The sequence below is a fragment of the Typopeltis vanoorti genome, chromosome 3, assembly GCF_054136105.1.
Source record: "Typopeltis vanoorti isolate ZY-2024b chromosome 3, IOZ_Tvanoo_1.0, whole genome shotgun sequence".
Classification (NCBI taxonomy): domain Eukaryota; kingdom Metazoa; phylum Arthropoda; class Arachnida; order Uropygi; family Thelyphonidae; genus Typopeltis; species Typopeltis vanoorti.
The window spans coordinates 37,353,544-37,373,854 of NC_143551.1; the positions used below are offsets into that span (position 1 = coordinate 37,353,544).

The following is a 20,311-nucleotide window of genomic DNA, read 5'->3' on the forward strand; positions in this document are numbered from 1 at the left end:
AAGTGAGAAAAATGAGCCATCATTACCTTTTAAAGTTACTTCTTTACTTGAAAACAGTAAATCTTGCACCCTTCAAGTGTGGGACAAAACAGGTAAGCTTTTCATTGCAAAACAAGCAAGTTTTTCAGATCAGTTATCATTGCTAATAAATACATTTTATAATCAGATTAATGCACTCATTTAGGTGAATGTTAATCTTATGCATATATATGTAATATTGTCAATTATGTATTTTTTATTTATTTACAAAAAAAAGTGCTTTTCTCAAAATATAACTTTATTCACAAATAAGCTAGTAATTAGAAACAAGAAATGTGGCACAACTTAATTAAATACTATAGTACAATGTATATCTTATTAATACTTCCAAAACCTTTACCTCTGAAGTAGGCGTGTGCATTTATTATACAGTATTGCCTAAGCTTATTTTCACACATCACAACATGAATTGACCGAGTACAGTTAAATACTTGAACATTTTACATAATAAAAGTGTTTTTTAATACTGTTATTCAAAAAGCACAAAAAACAAGTCAGAGGCCAGATCAGGTCACTAGGTGCATTGTCCATCTGGCTTTACAATGAGTGTTACATACTTTCTTGTTTCCATGAATTTTATTACACCTTTACTAGTGAATTGTTTATGAAATTTTTATGAAATGTTTTAATGTTTTTGAATGTTTATGAACAATAAATGAAAGAAAACACAAACTGATTTGTGGTGATCATTTATACCCACATTAAAGGAAAGCATATTTCTGTATAAATGCATGTATTGTATAGTGAGAATTAAAATAATGTATTACTTTGTTTTATCATCATGACATTTCGTTTTTAAAACATCACCTACAACAATATGTATATAGACTGATACTTTGGATGAGTAAATTGTTTTGTGGCAAGATAAAACTGAATTTTATGTAAAAAAGAAGAATATGTAAGAAAGTGTTAAAACCAATCAAAGTTGAGTAGCTTTCAGGTGTAAACTGTAAACTGAAATATACAAAAATTGTTCAAGAAAAAATGAAAGCATTCGAAAAGAAGAATCAATTCTTGGAGATTTAGGGGCAAATCCTGAAGAAAAATATTGAATCAGCCAGACAGGCATATGATGAAGTTGTCTGTAAGGATAGAAAAATTAGAACTCTGTGCTCCTTGGACTCAGGAAGTTAGAGGCAGTCGAGGAAAAGATGAAAGCATATTAAAGGTTTCTGGCAAGTAAGTCAAGGTGTGCTCTTAGAGAATACAGAAAAAAAATGTAAGCAAGTGAAGTAAAACACTGTAAAACCAGCCCACGAAAGTAATGGGAAGACTGTGTGTAAGAACATAAAATAAATGTCAGAAAGGTGGAATGATGTTCTAGAGGCTATTGAAAAAGCTTAGACATGAATCAAAGAGTACTGTAAAAGAAATCGGGGATAATAAAGGTGGCATGAAAATTCAAGATATCAGGAGTAATTATTTTGTAAGGTTTCTAAATGAAACACACAGTGACAGCAAGCAAGGTGAGAGAAAACACTCAACAAGAATACAGGCAGAAATACATGTCAGTATTTGAAGTAGAGCAAGCTGTCAGAAACTTGAAATGTGGAAAGGCAGGCCTTGAAGAAATCCCTGATTGATTCAGCTAGAGAGGCATGTGGTGAAGTTGTCTGCAAGGATAGAAAAATGAGAACTCCATGGTGGACACAGCAAGTTAAAGAGGCAGTGAAGGAAAAGACGAAAGCATATCAAAAGTTCCTGTCAAATAAGTCAACTTGTGCTCTTAGAGAATATAGAAACAAATGCAAGAATGCTAAACACTATGTAAAACTAGCTAAGCAAACGTCATGGGAGGACTTTGGAAAGAATATAGAAAATAAATATCAAGAAGGTGGTAAAATATTCTGGAGGTTGTTGAAGAAGCTTAGGAATGGAGAAAAGAGTGCTGTAAAAGGAGTTAGAGATGATAAAGGTGAAATGAAAACGGGAGAAAATGATATCCTTGAAGTATGGAGAAATTACTTTGAAAATTTGCTAAATGAAACAAGCAGTGATGACAGCACAGTGATAAAAAACACTGACCAGGAATGCAGTCAGGAATACATATCCATACTTGAAGTAGAAAAAGCCATCAACGGCTTGAAATGTGGAAAGGCAGCAGGAGTAGATGATATTCGACCAAAAATGCTGAAGTATGGTGGTATAAAAGTCTTACAGGGGCTGCACTGCATAGTTCAGAATGCCTGGACAGAGGGACGAATTCCCAATGATTGGAGTAGAGCTCTAGTAGTACCCATATATAAAAAGGGAAATAAAACTGAATGTGAGAATTACAGAGGTATATCCCTATTGAGTGTTCCTGGTAAGATATATGCAAGTATACTTGAGAAACGGTTGAGAAGAATTGTGGAAGAAAAGCTTGGTGAAGAACAAGCTGGATTCAGACCAAATAGAGGCTGTCAGGATCAGATCTTCACTTTACGACAAATAGTGGAGAAATCATGGGAATATAACAAAGATCTGTATTTAAGTTTTGTCAATTTGGAAAAGGCATATGACAAGGTGGCAAGAGAGAAGCTATTCAATACGCTACAGTTACATAGTTGCAATGGAGCATTATATCAAGCAATACTTTGTCTTCATTTGAGTTGTAAGTTAGCAGTTAGAATTGAAGGAAGTATAGGAAGATGGTTTAATGTTGAATCTGGTGTGAGACAAGGATGTGCATTATCACTGCTGTTATTCATTATCTCTATGGATCACATTATAAAGGAAGGTGGTATTAAACATGATATCAAAATTGGAGATGTTAATGTCAGCTCTTTGCTTTATGCTGACGATGTTATACTTCTAAATAAATCTGCTACAAGTCTGCAAGATTCTCTGACTAAATTGAATAACTGTTGTAATAGATATGGTATGAAGGTCAGCAATAAAAAGACAAAGACAATGAAAATAGGCAGAATCATTGAAAATGTCAACTGTGTTGTAAATGGAGAACCTGTGGAACAAGTAAAACATTTCAGCTACTTAGGCACAATTTTTACTGAAGATGGTAAATTAAATATGGAAATAGACAACAGAATCAACAAAGCTGGTATGGTAGGAAGTTAATTGAATAAATTCATATGGAATAAGAGAGAAATTATTCGGAACACTAAATTAGCTGTATACAAGACAGTGTTCAAACCAGTTTTAACTTATGGATCTGAGAGCTGGGTCAGAAGTAAAACACTTGACCAAAGACTAGAAACCGCAGATATGAGAGTCCTGAGAAAGATTATAGGCATGAACAGATGGCATCAATGGCAATATCATATTAAAATCAAGGATATTAGGAAAGAACTTGACATTGTCAGCATCCAGGAATGCGTTAGCAGAGCTAATCTCAGGTGGTATGGTCACTTAAACAGAATGGGTGAGGAAAGATTAGCAAAACAAGTGTTCTCTGCCAAGTTGGCAGGAAAACGACCCAGAGGAAGACCAAGATATAGGTGGATTGATACGGTACACAGTGCCTTAGACGATAGAAATACAAGATCTGGTAATGTTGGAGTCTTGACAACTAACAGACCGATTTGGAGGAAAATTGTAGATAGGAAGTTAGTAATGATGTAAATTTTTCATGTAGTACTATCATATCCTGTACACCCCTTGAGGGTACATGGCAGGAATTTGATAATGATGAGCTCTAGAAAAGGCATATGAGAAGATGTCGAGGGAAAAGGCATATGAGAAGATGTCGAGGGAAAAGGTTTTTGAAAAATGCTAGTTATATGATATGTGTGACATTATATAGAGCAATGCATAATCTGCATTTGAGGTGGAATTGAAGGAGGTATAGGAAGATGGTTTGATGTTAAGTCAGGTATAAGACAAGGGTGTACATTATATCCACCATTATTCATCATCTATATGGATCACATTGTGAAGGAAAGTGGTATTGAACTTAATATCAACATTGAAAATGTTAATCTGAGCTCTTTGCTTTAGCAATGACATTATACTTCTAAATAAATCTCATACAAATCTTCAGGATTCCCTGACTTTAGTCACAAAGTGAGTAACTGCTGTGATAAATTTGGCATGAAAATAAGCAATAAAGAAGACAGACAATGAATATAGGTAGAAACTTTGAAAACATCAACTGAATCCTGAATGGTGAATCTATAGAACAAGTAAAACATTTCAGCTATTTAGGCACAATGATTAGTGAAGATTGCAAATTAAATATGGAAATAAATAGCAAAGTTGGCATGGTAGGAAATCAGCTGAATAAATTTATATGGAATAAAAAAGAGATTAGATATACACAGGACAGTGTTCAAACCAATTTTAACTTATAGATCTGAGAGCTGAGAACTGTCTGAGCAAGATTAGAGGACATCAAATGCAGTATCATTAAAAACAAGGATATTAAGAGGGAGATTGACCAATGTTAGCATCCAGCCTTACTTTTGACAACACCTAAATTCTCATGTGTTGAGATTTATCTTCTTGGGATAACACTAACCTCAAATTTCTCTTGGCACAAGCATATTCCAAATATTGCTTTCACTGCCTCCAAAAAAATTAGGTTTTTCTTTTTCGCTCAAGGCATTACTTTAACTTCACACGTCTAACTTTGTACAAATCCATCTAACGATTGAATATTGTTCCCATGAATGATTAGTCTTTTGCCAAGGTATGACAGTGAAATGTTTAAAAGGAGGGCTATAATTGCGAATGACTTTATGCGTGGGTTATGTATGACGAGTGGTGTGGAATTTGTGGATGTGTGGAGTGAGTTTGATGGGCGAAAGGATCTATATAAGATGGATGGCTTGCATTTGAATGGTTACGGTGTAAGAAGACTTGAGAAAGTGTTGCTGAATGTAGTGGATGTGCAAATTCAGGGAAACTAGATTTGTTAGGGGGGGGAGTAGAGATACAGTCCTTATGGAGGCAGTTGAATGTAAGAATGAATATAATATGCCAGAGCAAATAAGGACAACAAATCTGAGTGGGATAGTTAATATAAGGCATCAAGGTAGGGTTGGGGCTAATGGGGGTCTTAAATTCATGTACACTAATACCAGGAGTATTAAGAACAAGAAGGAAGAGTTTTTGGCTATGGTTGGCTTCCAGACCACAGGTTATAGGTATTAGTGAAACATGGCTGACTGTAGATGATATAACTAGTGGGATTGAATGTGATGGGTATAGTGTGTTCAGGAATGACAGAGAGAATATAATGGGGGGAGGAGTATTGTTGATGATAGCTGATGAGCTCCAGCCAAGGAGAATAGAAGTTGAATTGCAGGATAAAGAAAAGAGCACATTTGAGGCCATTTGGTGTGAGATTGTGGCTAGCAGAACTAAATATACAATTGGGTGCTGCTATAGACCAGGTGATGGAAAAGATGGTGGTGACAGTATGCACAAGCAAATAGAAGAAATGGGTGGAAGGAGGGTGATTATTATGGGAGATTTCAACTATGGTCGCATTGATTGGAGTGAGGAGAGGACACACGGGAGGAAGGAACTGGATTTTATGCGGTTATTAAGGGATTAAACTATCTGCGACAACATGTAATGGAAAATACTAGGGGTCAGAGAGTGCTTGACCTAGTAATTACATCTGAGGATTTGGCTGTAACAAATATGACCACATTGCCACCAATCGGTGAGAGTGATCATAGGGTCTTAACTTGGGAGGTGGCTAAAGGTGTAGAATTTTCAATTAAGACAGGGTACATGTGGAATTATCAGGCTGGAAAGTATGACAAGCTTAGGAGTTTGATTGGTTCAGTGCCATGGCATGTACAACTGCAAGGACTAGAAGTTGATAGTGCATGGGAGGTAGTTAAGAAGTGCTTGCATGAAGCAATGGCTGACTGTATACCTAGAGTCCGAATAATAAATCAAGTAGGGGTTAAATGGATGAATAACACCATTAAGCTTGAGTTGCAAAAAAAGAAACAACTATGGAGGGAATTTAAGGAGAAGGGTGACCGGCAGGCACATGAACGGTATAAAGCGCAGGCCAGAAGGGTGACGAGTGTGGTAAGAAAAGCAAAAAAGGATTACGAAAGAACATTGGCCATGCAGGCTAAAGAGAATCCTAAACAGTTTTTTAGATATGTAGCAAGTAAAAGGAAAAATGTACATGGCAGATTGATTTTAAAGAATGCCGATGGTAGGGAGGTAACTGAATCAGTTGAGATAGTTGAGTTACTGAGTGAGCACTTTGCAAAAGTATATCATCCAGGTGGTGACATTGCAGAAACGAATAAACCAGTAGATTATACGGGAATTGTGGTTAATGAAGTGGAGGTGAGTAGTCTATTGCATAAACTCAATGTCAATACATCTGTGGAATTGGATGGTATACCAGCTCGTGTTGTACGAGAAGCAGCTAAAGAATTGTCAGTACCCTTGACCATTTTGTTTAATTTGAGTCTCGGGTCTGGGTTAGTCCCGAGCGGGTGGAAAGAGGGGAAAATAGTTCCACTGCATAAAGGTGGTTCCAAGACTGCTGTTGTAAATTACCGACCGATTAGCATATCAGGAATCATTGTCAAGGTCTTAGAGAAATTAGTCAAGAAAAGAATACAGGATTGGATAGATGAAAATGGGATATTGTATGGGGGACAACATGGTTTTGTGAAGGGTAGATTATGCCTCAGTAACTTGCTCACGTTTTATAACACAGTGACGGCTGAACTGGATAGGGGTAATGGGTTTACAGTGATACTACTGGACCTTGCCAAGGCCTTTGATAGGATACCACATGGAACCCTAATCAGTAAACTGGAGCAGATGGGTATAGATATAGGGTTGGTGAGATGGATAAGAGGGTGGTTGAAGGAGAGATATCAAAGAGTGGTTTATTCAGGAGTAGAGTCTAAAAGACGTCTTGTGACTAGTGGAGTGCCACAGGGCTCTGTTCTTGGACCACTGCTTTTCAATTTGTTCATCAATGATATTGGAAAGGATCTGAGAGGAAGTATTCACTTGTTTGCTGATGATGCAAAGTTGGGTAGAGCAATTGTGAGTGCACAAGATGTCAAAATTTTACAGGATGATTTGGATAGTTTGGAGGACTGGGCTAGGAAAAATGGATGTCAATTTAATGTGGCAAAGTGTAAGGTTATGCACTCTGGGGTGAAAAGAATAGCAGCAGTATATCGCATTGGTGGAATCATACTCCAGGAGATTGATGAGGCCAGGGATTTGGGAGTGTTGGTGGATAGGGAGTTGAAGTTTAGGGGGCACATTGCAAAAGTAACTAAAACAGCTCACCAAATCACTTGGCTTCTGAAAAATACTTTAACATGCAGAGACGAACAAGTTGTTGTTCCTCTGTATCGAGCCTTGATAAGACCCCATCTGGACTTCTGTGCCCAGCTATGGGCACCAGGGTTTCTTCGTGATGGGGAGGAAGTGGAGAGGGTCCAGAGACGAGTGACCAAGATGATAGCAGGTCTGTGGAATGAACCTTATGAGAATAGGTTGAAGATTTGTGGGTTGCAGAAATTGGACGATAGGCGAAGGAGGGGTGATATGATTGAGACATTCAAATTACTGAAGGGTTTTTATAAGATTGATCCAGAAGATATTTTTGAAAATATGACTGGTGGTGGGAGGACTAGGGGCCATGCATGGAAGCTGGGCAAGAGCGTGGTTGACAAGGGTGTTAGAGCTAGGTTCTTTACTTGGAGAGTGGTAAATGAGTGGAATAAGCTTCCAGAGTCTGTTGTGGGTGCTACGACCGTGAATGAGTTCAAGGCAAGGTATGATAGATACTGTGTGAATGTTGAATAGTTGTTCTTGACATGATGTTAGGTCCTCCCTCGATGAGTCTGTCGACTCCTTGGAGTTTCCCGGAACAACAACAATAATAATAATAATAATAATAATAATAATAATAAATGTATTGGACTAATTGCACCAGTACATGTTCCCATGTATTGAACTCTGTATCTCCCAAAAAATACAGTTTAGTATCTTTAGGTAGCTACGAGCTCCCTGAAGATACTGTACTCTGTACAGGAAATCCCACTCCTTTCTCTTAGCACTAGAAAAAGGGAGTCAGACTGATCAATGATCCCTCACTCACTTTCACACAGGCACAAGCAGTTTCCACTGCTTGCATCTTCTAGAAATACTACTACTACCGTATGGAAAGGTTTCTGTGTTCATCACACATGTTGAATTGGATTTTAATGGTATTGATGTGAACACAGATTGTTAAAAATAACTATTTATTAACTTAAAAGCTAATATTACGTTGATATTATATCCAGCATCTTCAGAGCACATTGAACTACTATTTTTCAACTTTCAAAAACTACTATTTGGATTACTATTTTTGTAAAACTTTGGACTACTGTTTTTTTATATAACTTACATGGTGCCTAATTAGGATTTTAGTCTTGTGTTGCACACTGCAATTACTTATACTAGCCCCACGGTTACACTGGATTGTGGTTGTCTCACTATTGTAACAAACTGTGACAATAGTGAGACAACCTCTGAAGGTGCTGTATATAATACCAGCAAAATATTAGCTTTCAAGTGAATAAATAGTTATTTTCTTAACAATCTGTGTTCACATCAATACTGTTAAAATCCAATTCAACATACTATTGGTACTATTCATCAGAATTAGCATCAATAAAGCCCTCACTTTCTGTCAAATCATTTCAAGCATTGTACTAACTAATGAATACTCACAAAACAAATTTCTCCTTTTCATTTATTTCTTCCACTGCTGCCCTCTGCAACAGTCTGCCATCTTATGGGAATATAATAAGGATCTTATATGTTATCCATGATCTTATGTTTCCCAAGGAATTTAATCTACAGCACTTTAACATAAATGTGAACAAGTTCGTTCTTGCCCATCCACAGTACTAGTGCACAGTGAATGCAGATCTTTATGTTGGAGGATGATCTTAGTGATGAATAGTGCCTGTCCTGAGTAAAAATGCAGTAGGTACTTCAATTGTTAGCCTTGCTCTTTTCTCTAAATTTTACAGAAACATTTTTATGTATACAATAATACCTTACAACGATCCACTCATATGATGCTTTTCTGTTATGACCAATGTCCATTTATACGATGCAGCATTTACTCATACAACATGTTTTAGTGACATGACCAATATGCAGTTTCATGAACTTTTTACAACATCGTTGCTTGCTGCATCTTTGTTTTTTTTGCTCTGAATTATAAATGATTTATAGCTATTATGTTATTTTATTGTTAATAATGAGAGATAAAATTCATTATAAGGTTGCTTCCAGTGAAAAGAAGACACATAAACCTGTGGCATTATACTAAGATTAAAATTGATAAATTTAGTGATAATCATGTATCAAACACTGAGATAAGCTTCAGGTGATACACTAGAATACAAGTGAAAAGCGAAACAATCTTTTATGTAAAAATGTTTCAAAAAACTTTTAATGGTATAGACTGATGACCAAACTGGTAGGTGTGTTCACCTTAAGTAAATTAAATAAAGCTATTCAGAATAACTTTTTTGTTTACAAAAAAGTATTTAAAATTTTTTGTTTGTGTATCTTACATAACTAAATGCTTTATTTACATCATTTATTCACATATATGACTGCTTGAAACATTATTAAACCATTACATGCATCTACAAGTGTGTGTGTGTGTGGTGGGGAGACAGTACTTTGCTACACAGCAGTGGTCTGGAACTTAACATGTCGTATGAACAGGGTGTGTGTGTGTGTGTGCACACACAGACACACTCACACACGCATTTTTAAGTTTTACATTCTGAAATTTTGTCTACTTGATAAAACAGATTATTTTTAGTGGTGAACGCTATGGTTTGCTCCTTCCTTTCCACAATCATTATTGCATCTTATAGTTACTATTTGAACGACTTATTTTTCATTATTAAATTGTTGTAATTGTAAGTTCAGGTTGGTAAGTTCTTTTATATTGTCCATCCAACTCTTTTGTGGTCTCTCTCTCTTTCTCATTCCCTCAGTCTTCCCCCAACATAACTGCCTTCTCCAATGATTCATCAACTCACATAATGTGACCAAAGAACATGAACTTCTGCTTAGCGATCGTCATCTCCACGGAGCATTCTGTTTTCATATTCTCCAAAACCTTATTGGTCATTTTTGCAGTCCATTGGATTCTTAATAGTCTCCTGCACACCCATAATTCAAATAAATCAATTCGCTTTCTGTCTTTCTTCTTAATAATCCAGCTTTCACATCCATACGTCACTACTGGAAATACCATTGCTTTGACAGTTCTATCTTTCATGCCCTTACTCACACCTCTATCTTTCATAATTTTTGTCAGGTTTAATGTAGCTTTTTTGCCAATGACTATCCTTCTTTTAATTTCCTTTTCACACTTACCACAATTTCTAATTCTAGACCCTAGTAAATCATATCTTTCATTGATTTCTATTTTATCTCCTTCTATTATAAATTCATTTAAATTGCTAGAAGCCATCAGTTTTGTTTTGCTGATGTTTAAATTAAGCCTAGATTTGTTACCTTTTGTCTTAACCAGTAGAATCAATGGCTCCAGATTCCTTAGTTTCTGCAATGAGGGTTGTATTATCTGCATATCTTAAATTATTTATTTTTCTGCCACCAATCTTAATTCCAGCTGGATCTTTGTCTAAATCAGCCATTCTCATAACATATTCGCTATAAACATTAAAAAGGTAGGGTGACAGCATATAACCCTAACACATTCTTTTTTCTACTCGAACATTATGTTTCTCCAAAGACTGTTTTTTACTGAAGCTTCTTGGTTGTCATACAGCTCTCTTATCAAGAGTATTAGATGTTCAGGTATTCCCATTGATCTCATTACAACCACCGTCTGTTGTGATTCATGCAATCAAAAGCTTTCTTATAATCAATAAAACAGATGAATACTTCCTTCTGAAATTCCCTTGTTCTTTCCATAATCCATCCTATGTTTGCTCTTTTGTCTCTAGTTCCTCTACCTCTCCTAAAATCTGCCTGTTCTTGTGGCATTTCTCTATTCACATATGCTTTTCTGATCACTTTTAGCATAATTTTGCTTGCATGTGAAATTAAAGCAATAGTTCTGTAATTCTCACAATCTCTGGCATTTGATTTTTTTTTTTTTGGAATTGAGATGAATACTGATGTTTTCCAATCTCTAGTCCAGTATATTTTCTTGCAAACCTGTTGACAAATTTCAATCAGTATATTCACTACTTCCCCAGCTGCTCTCAATAATTCCACTGACACATCAGCCCCAGGAGCTTTTCCTTTTGACAGCTGTTCCATTGCTAATATCACCTCACTTTTCATTATTATTGGTTCCTTAACAAATTCTCGCCTTTGTGGTAAATGATATTCACCTCAAACTGTGCAATCACGATTCGACTTAATGGAACCCTAAAGTTCATGTTTGATATTTTGTCTTGGTGAGATGAATCAGGGATCCATAGCCTCCCCAACTATATTATTTGCTTTACATTTCCATCTTTTCATGGGGGGGTGGGGGAGGTGAGAGAAAGGAATTGAGGATAGAAATAACATTGCTGAAGTTATGTAAAACTTCAACAGAATGGATATATCTTTATTTGTTATATGGGATTTAAACATCAACCATCAAGGTACATCACTAAAAAATAACATTAAAATTCATCTAATGCATCAAAAATCATGTACTGGGATTGGATGCTACTATTATTATCATAAAAAAAGATACTTTAAGTAGGAAGTTAGACTTAAACTTTGCTACCAAAAACCATCTTTGCTGGGGTTGGGAGTAACATAAAAGGATGTCACTGCAAAATGCAACATAAACAGTGGAGTCATCAAAAGAGATGAAAGCTGGGGGGGAAAATATTACATATAATTATTATAAATAGAAAATGGAAATATTTTGTAATCCTCAAGACCACTTATAATAATGAAATTAAACTACTCAACCATACTGTCATGTAAAATTCATAAGAACTGTCATACCAACATGAAGGGGTGGGGGGGGAAGCAAACAATTGTTTCCTAAAGGAAAGGTATTCCTTCTGAAAGCAGAGGCAACTAACCCATCCAACCTAAGCTTCTAAAAAGAGAAACTACAAGGGCTTCTGCCTTAACTGGGATTCTCTGGTCTGCTCACTGCATTACTTGCTTCCATTTTCACATATGTCATACTGATGTCATCAATACTGCTTATGTAAAAATTAGACTGATGTATATAAGAGATTTTGAATATTCACATGGATAAAACACAATTTTCATTTTTAATTCTACATGGTAATTTTTTTTAACATATCACCTAAGATGTACAACTAGAAATAATGATAAGATCAGATTTCATTATTCATCACTGTCATTTATGAAGAAGAATTCACTGTATAACTGAGAGGAGATCCAACAGGGGCTTCTGCTTTAATGTCCAATCCTCACCTTCTCATGGTGCACCCTGTTAGATATCTACCTGGATACTGAATGAATGAGAATGGGCTGGCAATTTGAGATTTAACTGACCTAATTGTATTCTTATTGGCTTAAACCAAAATATAAAATGATGGTACAACATGACAGAATATCATGTTGGTTGGGGTATCGTCCAGTTAAACAAGGCCCCTGTTGTTTTCACCAGGGAACCAGGACAAAAAGCAAAAAGTCTGCTATCGAACAAATCCTAAAACATACCCCAACTCAACATCACCAGAGTTCAAGATCGGTACTATCAACATCAGAAATGTGAATAACAAAGAAATGAAGCTAGCTGAGGAATTGGATAAGTACCAGATCGACATAATAGGGGTGACTGAAACAAAAAAAGACAAAAACTGATGAGATCTTTCTGAGCAATAAATACAGAATGTTATACGAGAGTTATTTGAAAAGTTTGGTAAATTTCCAATAGATGGCAACACAATTTGTCCATTCATACCAGTGTCGGCACGTATCACCTTTTTCATGACCAGTGACAAAATTTTAGCCATGTGCGATGAGTAGTTCTCGTCTGGCAAACATTTAAAATGACCATGACGAAACTTGGATCCAAGCAGCAGTCAAAACAGTGGATAATGCCCAGTGAAAGAGCACTGAAAGACCGTTTTGTCAGCAGGGAAGGTGATGGCCACTGTTGTTAGGGATTCCCTAGGAATTATCATGATAGACTATTTGAAACAGGTAAGACCATAAGGAGTCTATTATGCATCTTCGTTGGACTGTTTAAAAGAAGAATTGAAGAAAAAAAACAGCAAGATTGGTGCATAAAAAAGTGCTCTTTCATCAAGACAATGCACCATCTCACATAGGAAATGAGAATGGCAAAATTGCACGAATTAAGGTTTGAATTGGTTCACATCCACTGTGTTCATGTGAACTATAGACAAAATACACAAACATTATTGAAGAAAAAAATGAAAGAGTTTGAGAACAGCAACCAAATCTTGGAGATTCAGTGGCAAGCCTTGAAGAAAACCCTGATTGATTCATCCAGAGAGGAATGTGGTGAGGTTGTATGAAAAGGAGAGAAAAATCAGATCTCCATGGTGGACACAGGAAGTTAAAGAGATAGTGAAGGAAAAGAAGAAAGAATAACTTCTGGCAAATAAGTCACCTCGTGCTCTTAGAGAATACAGAAACAAATGTAAGAAAGCTAAATACTGTGTAAAACTAGCTAAACAAAAGTCATGGAAAGATTTTGGTAAGAACATAGAAAATAAATATCAAGAAGTTGGCAAGATATTCTGGAGGTTGTCAAAGAAGCTTAGGAATGGCGGAAAGTGTGTTGCAAAAGGAATTAGAGAAGATAAAGGTGACAAGAAAACTGGAGAAAAAGATATCCTTGAAGTACAGAGTAATTATTTTGAAAAATGGCTAAATGAAACAAGCAGTGATAGCAAAAATAGTAAAAAAACACTCCACAGGCATGCATTCAGGAATATATATCCATACTTGAAATATAAAAAGCCATTAAAGGTCTGAAATGTGGAAAGGCAGAAGAGGTAGATGATATTGGACTAGAAATGCTCAAGTATGGAGGTATTAGTCTTACAGTAGCTGCACTGCAAAGTTCAGAGGGCCTGGACAGAAGGACAAATTCCAGATGATTGGAGTAGAACTCTCATAGTTCCCTTATATAAAAAGGGAAATAAAACCGAATGTGAGAATTACAGAGATATTTCTCTACTGAGCGTTCCTGGTATGATTTACGCAAGTATACTTGAGAAACGGTTGAGAAGAATTGTGGAAGAAAAGTTGGTGAAGAACAAGCTGGATTCAGGCCAAACAGAGGCTGCCAAGATAAAATTTTCACTTTACAATCAATAGTTGAGAAATCATAGGAATATAACAAAGATCTGTATTTAAGTTTTGTAGATCTGGAAAAGGCATATGACAAGGTAGCAAGAGAGAAGCTATTCAATACGCTACAGTTATATAGTGTCAATGGGGCATTATATCAAGCAATACTTGATATTTCTTTATTAGAGTTGTAAGTCAGCAGTTAGAATTGAAGTACACGAAGATGGTTTAATGTTAAATCTGGTGTCAGACAAGGTACATTATCCCCATGGATAATGTACCTTGTCTGACACCAGATGTACATTATCCCCATGGATCACATTATGAAGAAAAGTGGTATTAAACCTGATATCAAAATGGGAGATGTTAATATCAGCTCTTTGCTTTATGTGGATGATGTTATACTTCTAAATAAATCCACTACAAGTCTGCAAGATTCCCAGACTAAATTTAATAACTGTTGTAACAGATATGGTATGAAGGTCAGCAATAACAAGACAAAGACAATGAAAATAGGCAGAAGGAGTGAAAATATCAACTGCTTTGTGAATGGAGAACCTATAGAACAAGTAAAACATTTCAGCTACTTAGGCACAATTTTTAGTAAAGATGGTAAATTAAATATGGAAATAGACAACAGAATCAACAAAGCTGGTATGGTAGGAAGTCAACTGAATAAATTTATATGGAATAAGAAAGAAATTAGCCAAAACACTAAATTAGCTGTATACAAGACAGTGTTTAAACCAATTTTAACTTATGGATCTGAGAGCTGGGTCAGAAGTAAAACACTTGACCAAAGACTAGAGACCACAGATATGAGAATCCTGAGAAAGATTAGGGGCATGAACAGATGGCATCAATGGCAATATCATATTAAAAACGAGGATGTTAGGAAAGAACTTGATATTGTCAGCATCCAGAAATGCGTTAGCAGAGCTAATCTCAGGTGGTATGGTCACTTAAACAGAATGGGAAAGGAAAGATTAGCAAAACGATATAGGTAAGGATCTAAGTGGAACAGTTCATTTGTTCGCTGATGATGCAAAGTTGGGTAGGGCGATAGTGAATGCAGAAGATGTCAAAGTCTTGCAGGAGGACTTAGATAGATTGGAGTTCTGGGCTAAGGAGAATGGATGTCAATTTAATGTGACAAAATGTAAGGTTATGCATTTTGGGGTGAAAAGATTAGCAGCGGTATACCGCATTGGTGGAACTGTACTCCAAGAGATTGATGAGGCCAGGGATTTGGGAGTGTCGGTGGATAGGGAGATGAAGTTTAGGGGGCACATTGCAAAAGTAGCTAAATCAGCTCATCAACTCACTTGGTTGTTGAAAAATACCTTGACGAGCAGAGACAAGCAAGTTATTGTACCTCTGTACCGAGCCCTGATAAGACCTCATCTCGACTACTGTGCCCAGATTTGGTCACCCCGGTTCCTTCTTGATGGGGAGGAGGTGGAGAGGATCCAGAGGCGAGTGACTAAGATGATAGCAGGTCTATGGAATGAACCATATGAGAACAGGTTGAAGATTTGTGGGTTGCAGAAACTAGTTGATAGGCGGAAAAGGGGAGATATGATTGAGACATTCAAATTGCTAAAAGGATTCTATAGGATTAATTCAGAGGATATTTTTGAGATCAGGACTGGTGGTGGGAGAACTAGGGGACACCTATGGAAGCTGGGCAAGAGTGTGGTTAGCAGGGGTGTTAGAGCTGGGTTCATTACTTTTAGAGTGGTAAATGAGTGGAATAAGCTGCCTGAGTCTGTTGTGGGTGCTATGGCAGTGAGCGAGTTCAAGGCAAGGTATGATAGATACTGTGAGAATGTCGTATAGTTGTGTGGACATGATGTTTAGGGCCTCCCTCGATGAGTCTAAGGACTCCCTGGAGTAGCCCAAAATAATAATAATAAAAACAAGTGTTCTCTACGAGGTTGGTAGGAAAAAGACCCAGAGGACAACCAAGATACAGGAAGATTGATACGGTAAAAAGTGCCTTAGAAGATAGAAATATAAGATCTGGTAAGGTTGGAGTCTTGACAGGAAACAGACTGATTTGGAGGATAATTGTAGATAAGAAGTGCGTAATTATGTAAATTTTTCATGTAGTACTATCATATCCTATACACCCCTTGAGGGTACATGGCAGGAATTTGATGATGAGATGTCTTAACACGGTAGTGCTGAAAAATTAAACAATGTCTTTTAGCAAATACTTTGGACGATGAGACTTATTCATGTCCATGGAATTTCCAGTATGGAAGAACGAAACATTTTCATATTACAAAAGGTAGCCTATATTATGTAACCATTATCCAGGGTTAAGTGGAATAAGAATGAGCAGCCAATTTAAAAGAAAAATATGTATTAAGTTGGGAGAAGAAAGTCAAACAACTGTTGGGTGTACTGTAGACTCAGCATGTGATTACTGATTAAAAAAGTGGAGTTGGAAAGCAAGAACCCAAATCTCTAAGAAGAACAAAACAAAATTAAATCTGAAGAAAATATTGACTGTATTGACTACAGAATTATGCCATCAGCTCTCTGCAAAGATGGGAAAAATACCAGGTCCATGATGACTAAACTAGAAGAAACCATAAAAAGCTTGCAGATAATGAGTTATGTGCCAGACTGTGATTGTTAGAGTTCCCTGCTAACAGCTTGCGTTGAGTTTGAGTTTGGAAGCCACCTCAGCTGTTTGAAGTTTTAATAAACACTTTAGTACTTTAATTTTGTATTTGTTAAAAAAAAATAAAATAAAATAAAAAACCATGACTCTCTCTCTCTCTCTGCTTGTTGCTTTTTTTTGAAAATATTTTCTTAAAAATCCTGGTTAGCAAATAAAATGGATTATTATGAAGTGAAAGAAATCTGAAAGGTCCCAGTTTAATGAAACTGGAAACTTGTGGAGTAGAAATAGTCATTACAACACACTAATCATTACTCCCACTCACCATCTGTTGGAAATTTTTTTCTGCATCTATCCTATAAACTTGATGATGGGTTTGTGAAGGGCAGGTCTTGTTTTAGCAATCTACTTATATTTTATGATAAGGTGATGAATTTGTTGGATAAGGGAGAATCATATACAGTGACATTCTTGGACTTTGCAAAAGCATTTGATAGATTATCACATAAGTTGGTATACAAGCTGCAGAGGATAGGAATAGATAATATATTGCCGGCCTGGTTGGTCGAGTGGTTAGTGTATCCGCTCTCCAACCAAAAGGCTGCGGGTTCAAATCCTGCCGTGGATATGAATGTTTGCGATTGTCTGTGAAAATACTAGTGGTGGTGGGTAGTAGATGCCGTTGGTGGAATGAGTGAATGGCGGAGACGGAGTTGTAGAGTAGGTACCTCTCCCTTGATGAGTCTTTGGACTCCCGGGAGGTGTCACGTAATAATAGTAATAATAATAATAATGTGCTCTTAGAGAATACACAAAAATATAGAAAATCTAAGGTGTGTAAACGAAGTTAACAAGTCATCAGAAAATTCTGGAAATAATATAGAAGATAAATATTGTGATGGTAGCAAAATGCTTTTGTTTTGTTGTTTTAAAGAAAATGAAATGGAGTATTAATTCCCCAGAACCCCATTTCCTTTTATTTCAAAAGGAATGAAACTCCGCAAAAGTGACAAAAAAAACTGAAGATAAGGATATTCTGGATGTCAGGAGTATTTTTCAAAGTAATGAGAACTTTGCTTTCTGCAAAGATAGGAAAAATACCAGGTCCATGATGACTAAACTAGAAGAAACCATAAAAAGTTACCATAAACCACAATAAAGTTGGTGATTCATTCCATGATTCCAAACTTCATTGCAACAAGGTGATGACAAATATTGCTAATAGAAAATATCTGGAAATGTAATCAACAGTACATATCAATACTTAAGATGAAAAGACCCATTAGAAACTTGAAAATGTGAAAGGACAACAGCAGTAAATTAGCTATTTGCAAGGTCAAATTTCAGATGATCAGATTAGAGCTTTCATTATATCAACTTTAAAAAAAGAATAATATAACAATTGGAGAATTACAAAATTGTTTGATGCAGACTTTCACAAACATCCATTCCAAAGTTGGATTCACACTCAGAGCTGAACGACAAAGTGAAGATGTTATCCCCACTTAAATATATATCATAGTTCTAAGTGGGTTTATTTACAGCACGATTAACTCTGGATAGCTATTTCCTTTAAACTTTTTTTTTTTATAAGCAATTTGAACAAGCTACCTTTCAATATATGATATTAAGATTTCAGCTATCTACACACATATGGCACTGATGAGTTATGTAACTATAAGTTTGCAACCTTTCACGTGAGGGTCTTAAATGGGGGGGGGGGGGGGAAATGAAAATAAATAATAACTAAACAAGTGTAGTCAAAAAAATAAAAATCCAAAATTTAACAGTAATTCAACTGATATGGAAGATTTTAGATTGAGATGTTTGGAATTAATGCCTAAGCAGATAAGGCATAATTTACAACAAGAGACGCATATCACAATCAACTCTCTCGCTATAGCGAACACAAACACCATTACAACCAATAATAAAAAAGAGCAAACTTTTTTGATAGTTAAGTGCCATAAGTATAACACCATTCTAAAGAAACTATCCCATTCACCCAACTATTTCTGTGGTCCTTAAAGTGTGCTATAGCAATAGTTGATTTTGTCCATCTAGAAAATAACATGGTATCATCCCAAGTTTTATGGTAAATAAGTCTGAAAAGCCCATCTTCTTATAAAATGGGAAAGGATTGCTGTATTTTATAAGATGTGCAAGAGACCCAAGTCCTTTAAATGAATTAGAATTCTTATGATCACCAGTTGCCATAACCCTCACTTTCAGAGAAAGTTAACATTAATAACCACTGTGCAAGATATTTCAGATACCTTGGCTAGAATTATTCCTGTTTCTTTAAGCAACAATCATTACAAAAAATAGCAAAATGTCTCTGAAACATCCACTATAGCATGAAATTCGCAATACAATATAGAGATTATGATTTCCTTTGTATGTAAAGCTCTAAAATCAGAATATATGGCACCTCAAGATTAGCAGCATATTGCATTAGAAGTCAAGTAAATACAAGGCAAGCTGCAGTCTCCTGCAACAATAGTCAAACCAAATAAAAGCAAAATTGAAACTTTTTCTATATAATAATAGCTATGCTGCAATAAATGTTTTATCATACCTCACATTATTTCCATGCTGAATAAGCCTCAACACATCATCTACACATTCTACTACACGCTCCTGCAATCCAACTACCTGAACTTGCTGTTTACCATCTTCTAAAACTCTCAATTTTAACTTATTATTTAATAAATCAAATACCTAAATAAATGAAATAAATTAGCTACATTTTTTTTTACCATGTAAAAATTAAGAGAATTTTTAGACAATAGAGAATTAAGAACACATATGCTAATAAACATGTAAATCAATCTTAAAAAAATTTACTAAAAATTTAGACACTGTCCAGGATATTTCAGGTAGAATAATAACCAATAACACTTAAAATATTTTTGATTCTTGTTGCTTTAGTTAATCAAGAACACTACAGAGCATCATGTAAACCCTATAAAATACTTTTTTTTTGCCAAAAAGTACACATAAAAAATACTTGTGAACTAATGAATGGAATATGCAACAGAAATATTTATGGTAATGCAACTTGCTGAACTTGCACTTTCCTACAAATCTGTTTTTAATTGTGTTTATAAAGAGGGGAGAGTGAAGACGATACTATATGGCGATTCCGGGGATTTATTTATTTAGCACCTTCTTCAGCAGCTTGTCCCACTTAAGTAGGGTGCTGTTTGTAGCGAGTCTCCTCCACATCCTGTCTTGGGCTGTAATCACATCCAAGTTCTTCATCCTCAAGTCCTCTTCTACCATCTCTTCTTTGACCACCCACACTTCCTCGTCCCCTGCACATCCATCTGCATGACCTTTCTTCCTACATACTTTTCCTTCCTTCTCTATCACGTGACAAAACTATCTCAACCTTGCCTCATG

At 35.9% G+C, this 20,311-nt stretch overlaps 1 protein-coding gene across 4 annotated transcripts in view; it reads right to left on the bottom strand.

The window, feature by feature from the left end:
• The window catches only part of Klp10A (kinesin-like protein 10A), a 469,762-nt gene that overhangs the window by 160,770 nt on the left and 288,681 nt on the right, over window positions 1–20,311 (bottom strand). For all 4 annotated transcript variants that reach the window (XM_090390589.1, XM_090390588.1, XM_090390590.1 and 1 more), the window contains one exon: window positions 19,485–19,627. In XM_090390589.1, the coding sequence (XP_090246715.1) occupies window positions 19,485–19,627 (143 nt within the window). The remainder of the gene's footprint in view (window positions 1–19,484; window positions 19,628–20,311) is intronic.